This window comes from Gavialis gangeticus, unplaced genomic scaffold (assembly GCF_001723915.1).
Source record: "Gavialis gangeticus isolate Ggan-Ray unplaced genomic scaffold, GavGan_comp1, whole genome shotgun sequence".
NCBI classification, from domain to species: Eukaryota; Metazoa; Chordata; order Crocodylia; family Gavialidae; genus Gavialis; species Gavialis gangeticus.
The window spans coordinates 60,300,757-60,314,534 of record NW_017729032.1 but is presented as its reverse complement, the minus strand read 5'-3'; the positions used below and the strand labels follow the sequence as shown (position 1 = coordinate 60,314,534).

General features: G+C 39.6%; 1 protein-coding gene across 1 annotated transcript in view; it reads right to left on the bottom strand.

The window, feature by feature from the left end:
- Positions 1 to 13,778, bottom strand: part of COG6 (component of oligomeric golgi complex 6) — a gene marked incomplete at its 5' end in the record, with an annotated part of 105,574 nt that overhangs the window by 2,873 nt on the left and 88,923 nt on the right. Inside the window, 5 exons of the mRNA XM_019523803.1 lie at positions 5,742 to 5,821; positions 8,322 to 8,375; positions 9,220 to 9,327; positions 9,965 to 10,132; positions 10,611 to 10,742. Of these exons, the coding sequence (XP_019379348.1) occupies positions 5,742 to 5,821; positions 8,322 to 8,375; positions 9,220 to 9,327; positions 9,965 to 10,132; positions 10,611 to 10,742 (542 nt within the window). The remainder of the gene's footprint in view (positions 1 to 5,741; positions 5,822 to 8,321; positions 8,376 to 9,219; positions 9,328 to 9,964; positions 10,133 to 10,610; positions 10,743 to 13,778) is intronic.

Genomic DNA, 13,778 nt, shown 5'->3' with positions numbered 1-13,778 from the left:
GGAGCCCCGTCAGCTGATGGGGCTCGCAGCCACAGGGTAGACCCTGCTACACATGCAAATTAAAGCTGGATAGCAACCAGCTACAAAGTTAGTACACATTTTCAAGGTCTAACTTTACAGCTGGTTGGAGTTTTTTGTTGTGTCATAGCTACTTTGCACACACGGTTGATCTCACACAATACCTGTAACATATAGAGGGGGCCTAAGGGAAACACGTACAAAATCACAGAAAGACAGGAAAATAGGGCTAGAAGGGACATCAGCAGGACATCTTGTCTACTGTAACTCCCTGCTTAAAGCAGGAACATCCTTATCTATTTTATCCTAGATAAATATTTGTCAAATCTGCACTAACTTCCAATTATGGATATTTTGCCACTTCAAGGTAATCTTTTCTAGTACTGAACCATTCTAGTGGTTAGAAAGGTATCCACCCTAAATCTTTCCTGTTTAAATTAAGGCAACTACTTCTTGTCCTATTCCTTATAATCACAGAAAACAGTTGATCACTATCCCTTTTTGCATTCAAAAAGCATTATCAAATCCCCCCTCAGTCTTCTCTTCTTCAAACTAGATCATTCCATTTCTTCCAGCCTTTACTAACATGTCATGCTTTCTAGTTTTCTAATCATTTTAGTTCCTCTACTCTGGGCTCTCAATTCATCGACATCTTTCTTGAAGGGTAATCTTTAAAACTGGACATAGTACTCCAGGTGAGGTGAAGTCTCACCAAGTACTGAATGGAGTGGAAATACAGTAGTATTTCCTGTGCCTTGCAATACTTTTAAGTGTCTTGCACTACTTTTAATAAATATTACATTGTTGCCTCATTCAGCTTACAGTTCACTATAACCCCCATGTCCTTTTCTCCAGTACTACAGCCTACCCAGTCATCCCTCATCTTGTTTGTTCATTCTCAATGCATTACTTTGCATTTAACCTTACTGAATTTCACCTGATATACTTCAAACCATATTTCCAATTTAACAGTGTCATTTTGAATCCTAATACTGTCCTCTAACACACCAGCTACCCCTCTTAGCTACTCAGCTACATTTCATCTGCAAAATTTACTGAGTGAAATTCTACCCTCCAAACAATTAATGAAAATACTGTCCTAAACTTGAGGAACCTCATTTGATACCAGTGGCCAGTCAACTAATAACCATGATTTAAGTAAAATGATCCAACTAGTTATATATCCACCTTGTAGTAATTTCACCTAATTTCACCTTACCTTACTTACAAAGAATGTCCTGGGGGACAGTGTCAAAAGGTTTGCTGAAGTCCAGGTATATCATATCCATATCTCTCTCCCTGTACATAAAACCCATCTTCTTGTCATAAAAGGAAACTATGTTGGTTAAGCATGACTTTCTCTTGACACATCCATGTTAGCTATTTCATTTCACCTTGCTATCATATATTTAGAAATACACTCTCCGATAAGACGCTCCAGTGTCTTTCTATCTAAACTGGATTGATTGGTTTGTAAATACCAGGGTCCTTACTTGCTCTATTTTTTAAAGACAGGAACTATATTTGCCCTTTCCCAGTCTTCTGGGACCCCACCTGATGTCTCACAGATAAATGGCTCTGCATTTATCTCATCCAATTCATTGAACATTCGTTGGTTCCCCAGGGAAAAGCAGCAGCAGAGCACCTTGCGCCACCACTAGCTGTCCCCGGGGAATGCCTGTGCCACATGCCCTCTGATGCGTGGCAAGTTACCCTGGGTGGGGTAGGGAAGACTGAGGCCAGTACTGGGTTGGCCTCACTAGCCTCGCATAGGGTTCTGGGGGCCTCCTGGGGCTGCAGCAGTGACAATCCTGCTGCTTGGAGCCAGGCTGGCAGCTGAAGCATGCCTCCAGTTGGTAGGGCCGTGTGAACCTTCAGTAGTCCATTTGATTCGAAGGAGATCTCAGCAGCTGAATCTCCGAATCTGAATTGAATTGGGAAACCCATTAATTTCTCTGAATCGAATCAGAAGCCTCTGAATTGATTCAGAGAGATATGGCCATAGACCATACAGGCAGGCACTAGGCAGTGCTGGCAGGACCAGCTGGAGGAGCCCCAGCTTGAGCCGGCAGCCCCGGGAGAAGCCGTAGAGTCTGGAGGGAATGATCGGGGAGCTGCAGGATTGAACCGGGAACTGGGTGGAACGATAGAGAGCTGAGGGAATGAACAGGGGCTTCCCCCCAGCTCCCAGTTCAATCCCCCCAGCCCCCACGGCTTCTCTGGGGGCTGTCAGCTCAAGCCCTGGCTCCCCCAGCTGCCCTCCTGCTGGGGCGAGGCAGGCAGTGCTGGCAGCCCCAGGAGAAGCCGCGGCGGGTGGGAGGAATGATCAGGAAGCTGGGGGAATGATTGGGAGCTGTGGCATTGAACTGGGAGGAATGATCGGGGGCTGAGGGAATGAACAGAGGTTTACCCCCAGCTCCCGGCTCAATCCCCCCAGTCCCCACGGCTTCTCCCAGGGCTGCCAACACTGACAGCCTTGCCCCAGCGGGGAGGCAGCCAGACAAACTGAGGCTTGAGCTGGCAGCCTGGGAGAAGCCGAGGGGGCTGAGGGAATGAACAGGGGCTTCCCCCAGCTCCCAGATTGATTCTGCAGTTCCCAGTTCAAACCCCCAGCTCCCCAATCATTCCCCCCAGTCCCTACAGCTGTCCTATCCTGTGTTTGTATGGGGATACAAGTGTACAAGCCCTTGTACACTTAATACTGGTTAAGGAAAAACCAACTCTCATGGATTCTGTTTTTTACCCCACAAACTTCTTCCCCTTGGGAACCTGCCTACACCAGCTCTTGAGTTTGTTTGTGTGTGCTTTTCTGAAGTCTGGCATTCTGTTCTGCTGTTTTTCTTCCTCCTTTCCTTCCTTTCCTCTCTCAGGTTCATGAACTCTGTTCACTGTCACCCAAGTTAACTTCCAGCTAATTCCCTCCTTACTAGTAAGCAGCAAATAAGAGCCTCCTTCTGTGTTGTTTTTGCACAAAAAGGCTGTTTCCAATGCAGTCCAGAAACTTGCTAGCTAGTCTGTGCACTGTTATCTTCTCAGCACATATCATGGTAGTTAAAGTCTCAGTGATCTGGAAACCTCAATCCACAGTTTTAAAAGGCAGACCCAGCATCTTTCCCTTATTTGGTGGCCTAGAGGAGACACTCATCACAAAGCAGTTCATGCTGTTTTCCCACATTTACATTAACCCACAGTCTTTCAAATACCCATTTTAGTAAATAAGTAGTAAATTGGAAGTAAAGAACATGTAAATAAAAATCTGATTTAAACTGAAATGGCTACAGCTTTTTGTTAAAACAAAACAAAACAAAAGCCCTTTATCCATCATGGCGCTCAGTGACTTCAATGGACAACGCAGGTGCTCAGTAACTGTAAAAGTCATGCCAGCAACCCATAATTTTGATAGCACTGCCAAGGATCCAAAGTCAGTAAAAAACAGGTGGCAGCCATTTTCATTTTTCAAATGGGCAAAAGGTTAAGGATATGATTTTCAGAGGTGCCAAGTGCCTGCATCACCTATGGATTTTAATAGTTTTTAGAAGAGCTAAGCACCTTTAAACAATCCCAATTTACTCACCAAATGTCATAAAATGAAAGACTGACACCAAAACAAATTCTTTAGACTCCCAACCCCGTAGGCAAGAGATTGGACCGCAGAGCTGCCCCTTTAAATGGAGTCATGACTACACATTCAGCAAAGGGATTAAAATTAGGGATCTGTCATCTAAACGAAGTGCTTTCACTGGCAACAGTCACACTAAGAGTCAGTCTGGAAAGTCTAAATACAGAAGTAACACACAGGAGGGGGAACAAATCTATACGGCTGGGAACTATGCATTTTAGCAGTCTGGTACCCTACCAAGTATTAGAAATAATGGTAAAAAAAAAAAGAGGTGTTATATACCAAGTTTTGATAACAGCTCTGCTATTGAAAGTCTTGCTAATGTTAATTGTGCTAGCTGCATCCCACTTTCATTTCCATATTTCAAAAGTGCACAACACTGACACCTAACACATGGCTGTGTGGAGATCTACAGGAAAGGTCAAGGTGCCAAGCTACAAAAATTAATGTTACAGACCCCATAGGTGCTTTGTGCAACAGGGCTGAGAGGTTCCAGATCCTCATGGGGAAAGACTTCACTGAGTCTCTCTGGGCGGGTCCACAGACCCTCTCCTTCATTTTTCTCTCCTTCCTCTTGACCCTGCTCTTCCATTGCAACAAGCACCGCTATTCTGACTGCAGCCATTCCTCTGTTACACACAGGATTGCAAAGCCTTCTACTCAAACAATCTCATTTCTTTTTGTTCTTCAGAACAACGGTTGTAGGAACAACGCAGAAGAGACTGTTACTAGGAATGTTTGTGGGTATAATGTCTTATTGTGCTTCCTCTTTATGTCTCCTTGTTTCCCCAGGATATTCCAATTTTCAACCATGAGACCTGCAAAGGATACAACATATCTAATCACTCCATGATTTCAGCTGGCCTTTTGGCCCCCTCAGACTATGGGCCAGACATGGTGAGTTGTCATAACTGCTAACTGACCACAAACTGCACAAACAACTAGTTTATACTAAACAACTAGTTTATACTAAAATATTCTATTACTTTTGTTATCTGGCCTCTGTTAAATAATAATAAAAAGACTACTGATTGTAGTCTTAGAGATTCAAATCATGTTATCACTCTTAGAAGCGATCACTCCAGAAAAAAAAGAGGTGCTGTGGTGTAAGGAACCTGGCACTGCCATTGCCAAAATGTTGGAGAGGTAGGGCCCCAGAGATACAAAACTAGGCAGGTAGAGCACCAAGACACACAGAATGCTCTATCAGTATGTTTAGCAAACTTCCTAGTAGCAAAAAAGTAGGAAACAGAAACGTTAATGATTCTTAAAGCTTTCTGATAGGGGGAAAAATGAGTCATACATGCAGCTGTTTTAGTCATATGATATTGTCCTCTGTCATGCATGCATACAACTGGATTGTAATTGACTGTGAGGTTCCTGAGTTTTGTAGGATTAAAATGCAAGTTTATGCCATATACTACGTAATATGACTATTTTCACAAGCGTCGAGAAGCTGCTAAAATTAGCATCGAGATAACTTTTTGAACACTGAAGCCCATCTAATTTGTTGAATGCAAATATTACAAACCTTCAAGTGCTTCACATTTAATTGGAAAGTCTTAGGGTCAGTGTGGCCATATTTTAGAATATATTCATGAAAACAAGAAATATAAATATGCGAGTCCTCACTAATATTTCAAAAGCAGAAATCACAAAAAACCTAAAAAAAGTAATATATTAGATTAAACAAGAACAACAGCATTCTACAATAAAAGACACAAAGTTACAGAGTTCAACAGAGTGGCTACAGAAATGGCATTAAAAGAGAATGCTACAATAGGGAATTATGTAGGGTATTATCACTGGAAGGCTTATAAAACAATTCCAAAGTAATCTACATCAGAAATAAGAAATTGCTAATGAATACTTTTTCAGTAAGCAATTGCAATTCACTTCATTGTGTCCGAGGACTAGGAAGAAGCTACTTTAGAAAGTTACAAAAATATATCTTATTGATTGCTTGCTCAAGAAGAGTACAACAAAAATTAATTAAATCAAGACTTAAAGGACTATCTAAACTTTCTTACAGTTAAAAAACCTAATTTATGATGCAGACCGTAAAACCATTAAATGTGTACTTCTGCTCATTTAAAGCACTTACTTCACAGTAGCACTTAGGAGGAAATTCAGTTGTGGCATTAGTAAATTATCTGGAGCAGACAGGTAGCGATCAAATTGAACCTAAGAAAGAAGATGTCTGAATCTGGGAACATACATCACATCAAGAACACCAAAAACTTGTAAGAATATGCAAATTATTTCTAAAACCAAGTTCTCTGAAAAGTGTCCTCATTAAAATGAGACCTCATTAATTAACCAATTAGTTCCTTTTATTTATCTAATTTGAGAATGGAAGGGTATGGACAAACAAGTGACAGCAAGTCAAAGCTTCTCTGCAAAATCTGTTGATGCCCTTGCTCTTACTAATAAGTGAAAAAATTAAATGTGGTAATTTATTCCTGCATTGAATTTGGGCAAAGTTAACACAGTTTGACTTCCACTCAACAATTACTGTAGAGCAGCTAAAACAAAACTAAAAAGTCCTTGCACACTTTAACTCTCTGTAATTTGTTTGTCTGCCAATACCCTTAATCAAGTTAGTCCTATAGAGACAACACAATTATGAGAGAATTAAGCGGATTCTTCTCTGGCCAATCAAGACAAAATTATTGCATTTGCATGCAACCCCAGTGAACCTGCCTGAATTTGTACAAACTAAAATATAACCCAGGAAAAGATGGTCAACTCAATGTGCAACAGAGACCAAAAAAGCCAATAAAATGTTGGGCATCATTAAGAAGTAAACAAAAACAAAACAGAGACCATTATTGTACCATAATCCAAATCTATGGTGCTGCCACATCTTAAATTCTGTGTGCAGTTCTGGTCTGCACATCTCAAAAAGGACTACAAATGGTACAAAGAAAGGCAACCAAAATGATCAGGGACATGGAGCAGTTGCCATGCCAGGAGAGACTAAAAGTGTTAGGACTCTTCACTTTGGAAAGGAGAAGGCTGAGGGCAGATATGACAGAAGTGTGTGGGCCAAGTGAATAAAGAAGATAGAACAAGGGGCACCCACCGAAATTAGTAGGGGACAGAGTTAAAACTAACAAGAGAAATAACTTTTTTATGCAATGCAGTTAACTTGTGGGATTCATTGCCACTGTAGGTGGCAGACAGAGATAGCATAGCAGGTTCAAAAAGGGACTAGGCAAATTTATTGATGATAGATCTATTAACAGTTGTTGAACAGAATAGTTGGAGATGTTATCTTTGACATCTTTAAACCAATAATGGTGGATGCAAGCGTGAATATTGGATAGGAGATGGATAACTCTAGATCTATCCAGTTCAACGCTCTCCATCGAGCATCCACTTTTGTGACTGCCGAAGACAGAATACTAGGACGGTAAAGTGCTTTTTGTGTTCTTACTGGCCTGAAGAGAAAATTCTGTTCAGATAATCTTTATTAATGGTAACAATAAGTAAGCCAAGCACAGTGTAGTTAAAGAGCCCAACCTTTTAAGAATTTAGGGAGGAAAAAGTCTCTCTCATAAAAACCATATTTTATATGAAAAACTACTGAGTTATAGTATATGCTGTCATCTTTTCAGAGAAAAACTGCACTTGAAAAGCTAACTGAGAAGGACTGACAATTCATTTAAGCTGGATACTGAACTGTGCGATTGCCACAGGTGCCAATTAACTTCTTCTTGCTCCTTTGGGAAAAACCATCAACTGATGATGCAACTAAAAACAATTCTAGTATATGTCCAGTACCTCACTTGTAAGCTTCACTTATCTACTTTGATCAAATTAAACTTTTACATTTTAGTATAATTTATATCTATAAATTCTTGTATCTCAGCATGCAGAGGCAAAAAAAATTCAATGATTGGAACTAATTACAGTTAGGTATGTGCTCTCAACAATTCAAGATGATTCACAGTGTAACATTCTTGGAAGAAACTTTGTGTTTCTCAAGGTTCCAGAACCTGGTATTTTATTACTACCAGTTCATAAATAATTTTATATTTGTACTATTTCTTCAGGTCAAATTAAACTTAGGTCAGATACCAACTATTAAAAACAATATATTCCAAAACATACAACCTAATGGGTTTTTAAACTTGGAAAAGAGTGGGATATGTTTTATGTAAAGCATTACACAATACATTATCAAACATTTCTCCATGCCATTAATTTGATATAAGGAACAGTTAATTTTAAAGTCTTTGCACTAGCTTGCAAAAATAAACACGTTTCCATCTGTTAAAAATACCCCGAGTCTTGAATTATTCTTGAATTGATTTTTTTTCTCTTCCAAGTAATGTAATTGATTTGTCAAGATTAATAGCAATGAAGTAACAGCTACAATGTCTAAGATCCTAAAACAAATGCAGTTTATTTTAATTTTATTAGAATTTACTTCTATTTTTAGTACATAACTATATTTTAGCACAGTCTATTAAAAATGGATTTTAGAATTTACTTTAACTGCCAAAGTTTGATGGAAGAGCCTGAAAAGTTTACAGGAGAAGCAGATATTAAATGTCAAAACAGAAAGTATACTTTTAGACAAATATAATCTGTGGCCTATGAATTTATCAGTATTTTTTTTTTAAATGGTGACAGAACAAAAAAACTGCAAAAAATGACAGAACAACATGCAACTTACCATTGCAGCCTTCAGTGACACTGAATCCAAACTAGGCAAATTTGACAGGGGACCCTAAACATAATTTATCAAATAAGGAAAGATTTATGCCACTGTATAAATCATGAAATAGTCCTAAATTTTACAGTAATTTTGCCATACCTGTAGGGCAGGGCCTAGGTCTGACTATCTGCCCTATGAATCAATCACTACACAGGTGATGGTACTAGAAAACAGTAACAACAATCACTAATTCACGCTATCTAAATTATGTTCAATCACTTCCTTAATTAAAGCTGGCTAACACTGCGCTCCTCATCTGCCCACATAAGCTTTCTCTTTCTTCTCTATTACCAGTGATAACAATGCTACTCTCCCCACCAAGCAGTCCAGCTACCTCGTATACAGTTTAATAACAGTAGTTTTGAAAATGGTTTTGTAAAATGGATGGATGAATAACGACTAGGAAATCAAATAAGCACCGTTTTGGGTACAGCTGCATTTCAAAACGGTTCATCTTAACATTTCCCTATTGAGCTGAGGCATTGCATATCTTTTTAAGCAACAGAATCCTAAATCTAGAAATTCTTCCCTTCAGCACAATACACTACTCTCTATCTATACACAGTATTTTTTTCTACTTTCAAACACAGAGAATAATATATTCATGAAAGCTAAAAGACATCAAAAACAAAAATATAGTTGAAAGGAAAAGGTTTTTAGCAATACCTGTAGCATAAACAACTGCAATACATTATAATGCTTAACACGGAGGAACTATGACTACATTTTTTAATGCTTTCTAAAAATCTTATTTAGATTTAAACGATTCAGAACACAGACACCACCAGTTTCTATAATTCTAGGCCAAAACTAGGTATCATAAGAAATACTACCTCTTGAAACTATAAATGATTACCTGTTCTGGCTTGTATTGCTGCACAGAGTTGTATATATGGCTTAGACCAGCCCTAGTTAGCACATAAGATGCTTGTTCATTTATAAGTGTATCCAAGTGTGCCTCAACCTGAAATGTAGAGGATAAAAAATACTTCTTGAAAAAAGGTTAAATATTGGCTTTATGAATATCTTGCAAAATTGCCCAACTTTATTTTTATACATACAATGAAGGTCATATTTGTTTTATTACTCTTGCCTGATCTAAAGGAGAAGCAAAAACTTCTATTACTCAACAAGGAGACAGCTAATAGGTAAGGAGACAGATAATAGATAGATAGCTATAGTACATATACTAAAAATGTTGCTGATTTCTCAGGAAAGCCTAATTTTGCATTTGGATATTTTCATTAGTTTTCAAGTTGTTTATGCTAAACTTTTTAAGCAAATGATTTGTGTTAAGTATTTTTAATCTATCAATAAATCAATAGCCTTCTTATGTCTGACTTAGATTTCTCTAAAATTCATTCCTTTGTTCTATTCATAAAACATTTTCAGGAAACTGTCAAATGTGTCACATCTAGATTCTAGGTCTTGAGCTGCAGAATAAACTGATTCCAATATTATTTGAAGAACAGAGCTACTAGGTGGAAGCCTACATTTGTAAGCTAATATTAGGCATATATGTCTCAAAAGGTATTCAAAGTTTGTAGTCTGCAAGATCATGGGAAGGTTAACTTTGTAGTTGGATTGATAGTGACACTTACTTGAAACTGTAACATTTCTAGACGTTTGTCAGTGAATTCAAAGAGAGCCAAAGTAGTTTTCATCATATAAAGTGAATTGACCATGAATGTTGCCATATCAGCTGTGCCTAAATTACTCGCAGACATAGTACACGTCTGTAATAATGGATCCAACACACAGGATAGAACCTATAGAGAAAAAAGTATGCATGTGCTATGAGACTTCTGAACTCTTTAGGTAATCCCCATTTGATTTTCATTAACTATTTCCCAAAGCAGAATAAAGAGAAATGAGAAGCTCTTGTTTAGATTCAGGAGGAAATTGCTCTGAATCAGCAGGTAACTGGCTATCATACTGATGGGCATAATATAAGAACTTGAAAAATATGTTCTAACTTAGAAAGATGAAGACTAACCCAAATTAGATGACAGGTGAATGTACAACCTGGAAAGAAACATTTATTTAATGTAGTAATTGGTTAAGTATTCAGATACACTCGTTCCATACTGTATTATAACAACGCACTTTGGTGGTCAACCTTGTTAGCATTAAATACGAGGCATGAAGAGACCCCAAGAGAGCTGCGGAGAAAAAATGAATTCATGCCTTTAAGTCTGTGGTTTTAGATAAAGTACATACACATCTTCAGTAGTCCACTCATGATACCTGTACAAAGTCAGCTTGACGAGCATCCAGAGGAACAACAGATGAGTCGTGAGATGCCAGAACCTCACGTAGCAACAGAAGCGTCTGATTCAGTGCAGAACTTGGCCCAAGATCAGGAGGTGGGAGTTCCACCTAAAAGAACAGATACCATTATAAATGTAACTACAAACACACAGAGCGTAAATATTTTTATATTTATGACACCTTATTGGTGTTAACAGTAAGACAAATAAGACAGTGCACAGCATGGCATTTAGGAAGACAGATACAATCATATAATAGTAAATGTCAAGCAGAGGTAGATTTTTGACAGACCTAAAACTAGTTCAAAAGCATACTTTCCTATAACTTTTGCAGTGTTACTATAGAATTTATTATTTACTGCTAAGAAACAAAACAAAAATATTTCCCTAGCAGCCCAGGACAGGATCATGCAATTTACTGAGCTTTTGTGGACATCCCTGAATCAGCTTTAAACTGGATTGACTGATATCAGTGTAACAGTTAGCAGTTCAACAAGGGCTGAAAAACACCTTCAGTGTGGATTACTGAAGCCATGTCCACACAAGCGTGAACATTTGCTTCCCCAGGAAAAAGGAACAGTGGTGCCATGCATCCTCTGGTGTACAGCAGGCTCTCCCGGGTAGGGTAGGGGAGGCTGGGGCCAGTACTAGGCTTGCCCCAACAGCGTTACCTGGGGTCCTAGGGGTCTCTTGAGGCTGCAACAGTAGTGATCCTGCCACTCAGAGCATGGCTCTGGCCGGCCAGGCTCCTGTTTTGGGTTGGGCCTGTCTGTGCTGCCTAGCTTTCATTTCATGCAGGTTTTTTTGACCCCGGAAATCCCAGGGTCAATCTCACCCGTGTGCTGTTACCTTGAAGAACAGAGAACATATGAATGTGCAGTCTGCGGCATCACAGATGTGTCTGTGGCACCACATACCACATGGCCATGCTCATCTAGACATGACCAGAGTGACTGTCCTGAGGCTGGGCTCCATGCTGCCATGGCTACACTGTTATCAGTACCCAAATTAGCCTGGGTTAAAGCTGGCTGGGGGGGATGTCTACAAAAGGTGCAATCACACTTTTGAACTGCAGAGCAAAACTTCATCAGTCATGTCAGCATTAAGTTTAGTTCTGATAAATGTGTGCATGTACTGCTTCAGAAGTGGCTTATAAACTAAATAGAGAAAAGTTAATGTTAACTGCTTGATAGTCCGTTTTATTAAAATTTGAAGTGCTGGAAGTAAGCATGTCATGCTATTCATACAGCCCCAGCTAATGAACAAAAATGTAGACATTTACAGAGGAATAAAAGAATAACAAAGAAACAGAGACTACCAAGTAGACAAAAACACTTGAAACTGGCAGCACTACAAAAACCCTTCAGAGGCTGCATCTGCATAAAGAGTGTATTCCTGTTGAGAAAGTGAAAAATTCCTCTCCCTTTCTGTAGTGGACCTTGAAGATGGGCTTTCACAATCTGTGCTTTTAAAAAACATTCATAGCACTATCATTATAGTAACAAACACAGACTGAACAAACAGAAAGTTTAAATCACGTTGTTCTTGTACTTTAGCTTTCCAGAAGTTATATTGAAATGTACAGTGATTCTAGGTATTTATAGAAATTTGAATCTAAATGAGAATTAAGGGGAATCAGCTCTATTCTGAGACAAACCATCCTGATTTCTTTACTGGTTTATAATAGTGCTTCTATAATCATAAGGACATAGTATCTTGAAGCAGGCACTTAATCAGTCCTGAACAGTGTTGTCGTTTAGTGAAATGTACAGCATTGAAGGGGCTCTTCTTGGTTTATTCTTACTGCTATTGATTGTCCCCTGAACAAGCTGTTCTCAGACCTGAACTAGGCCATGTTCAAGAAGACTTTGGCATTAATTTGAGATCGTGATCTGAAGGTAACTTGATTTTCACTGTAGCTCATGGCAGTGATAATTCCAGGGAGATTTTTCCCCTCAAAAAACCTTTGCGCTCTGAAGTGAATGATGTTCTGACACTTTTAAATGACTTACATCTTCTCTTTACTCATTTTTTTAAATTCACCATCTCTTGTAACCTCATTAAGGGTTGGACACACAAGCAAAATTACTCCTCAAAGTACATAAGCTACCTTGCTCTTACTGAAAAATAGGAACGGGCACATAGGCAGCTACCTTGGAGTAGCAAAATTCCTAATCTATCTTATTTCACGATGTTTTCTCATGTACCCGACCAGAAGCAATTTTTGAAAATCCCATCCTTTGTATACCAGTGTATAAGGAGATTTTGTTCTAAAATTACAAAAGATTTAAAATGTTGAATAACAGGACGAATAACTTTGGGTAACTCTACACATGCCGTTAATGCACCGCAATAAACTGCAGAGCTTATTGCTCCGCAGTTTATTGCTCCTAGGAAGCTCCTGGGTGCACCGTTTGTGTGTGTGCTTGGACCGCACCATACTGAGCTGGGTCAAAGCAGCCCAGGCTGGCAGAAAGCCCCAAGGGGGCTCTATGTGCTGTGGAGGGACTGGCTAGGGCTTGAGGGTGCTTCAGTGGGGGCTAGCTGGCAGGCAGCCATGGCACTGAAGCATTCCTGTGCCCCAGCCAGCAGGGTCAACATCTATATGTGTGCTGCTGCATATGAAAAAACTCCACTGCAGGGTAGTACTTGTATTTACAACACAGTACACTTGTATTTACTACCCTGCTGCAGAATGCACTAGTTTTCTGCACACTAATAGGGACACATGTGTAGATGCCAAGACATTTAATGCACAGTTAATTAATCAACTGTGCAGCAAACATCTCGTGTAGACATGCCCTTTGTGTAGTAAGTTAAACAGGAGCACAATGGGGTCATCTCACCAGACATTGGTTATTATACTGATATAATAAGGATACGCTGGGCAATTTGGTGGTTGCGTCAGAAGAGAAAGCGGACCTCTTTAACCAATTCTTCACCTCCGTTTTCTTGTGCAGGGACCGGGACTTCCCTGCTGTGATAGAAGCCGGACTCGAGGGGATTGCCTTCAGACCTCAGGTTGGGGAGGACCGGGTTAGAGAGCTTCTGGAGGGGCTGGACGCGTTCAAGTCAGCGGGTCCGGATGATCTCCACCCCAGGGTGTTGAGGGAGCTAGCTGGGGTTATTGCGGGGCCCCTGGCAC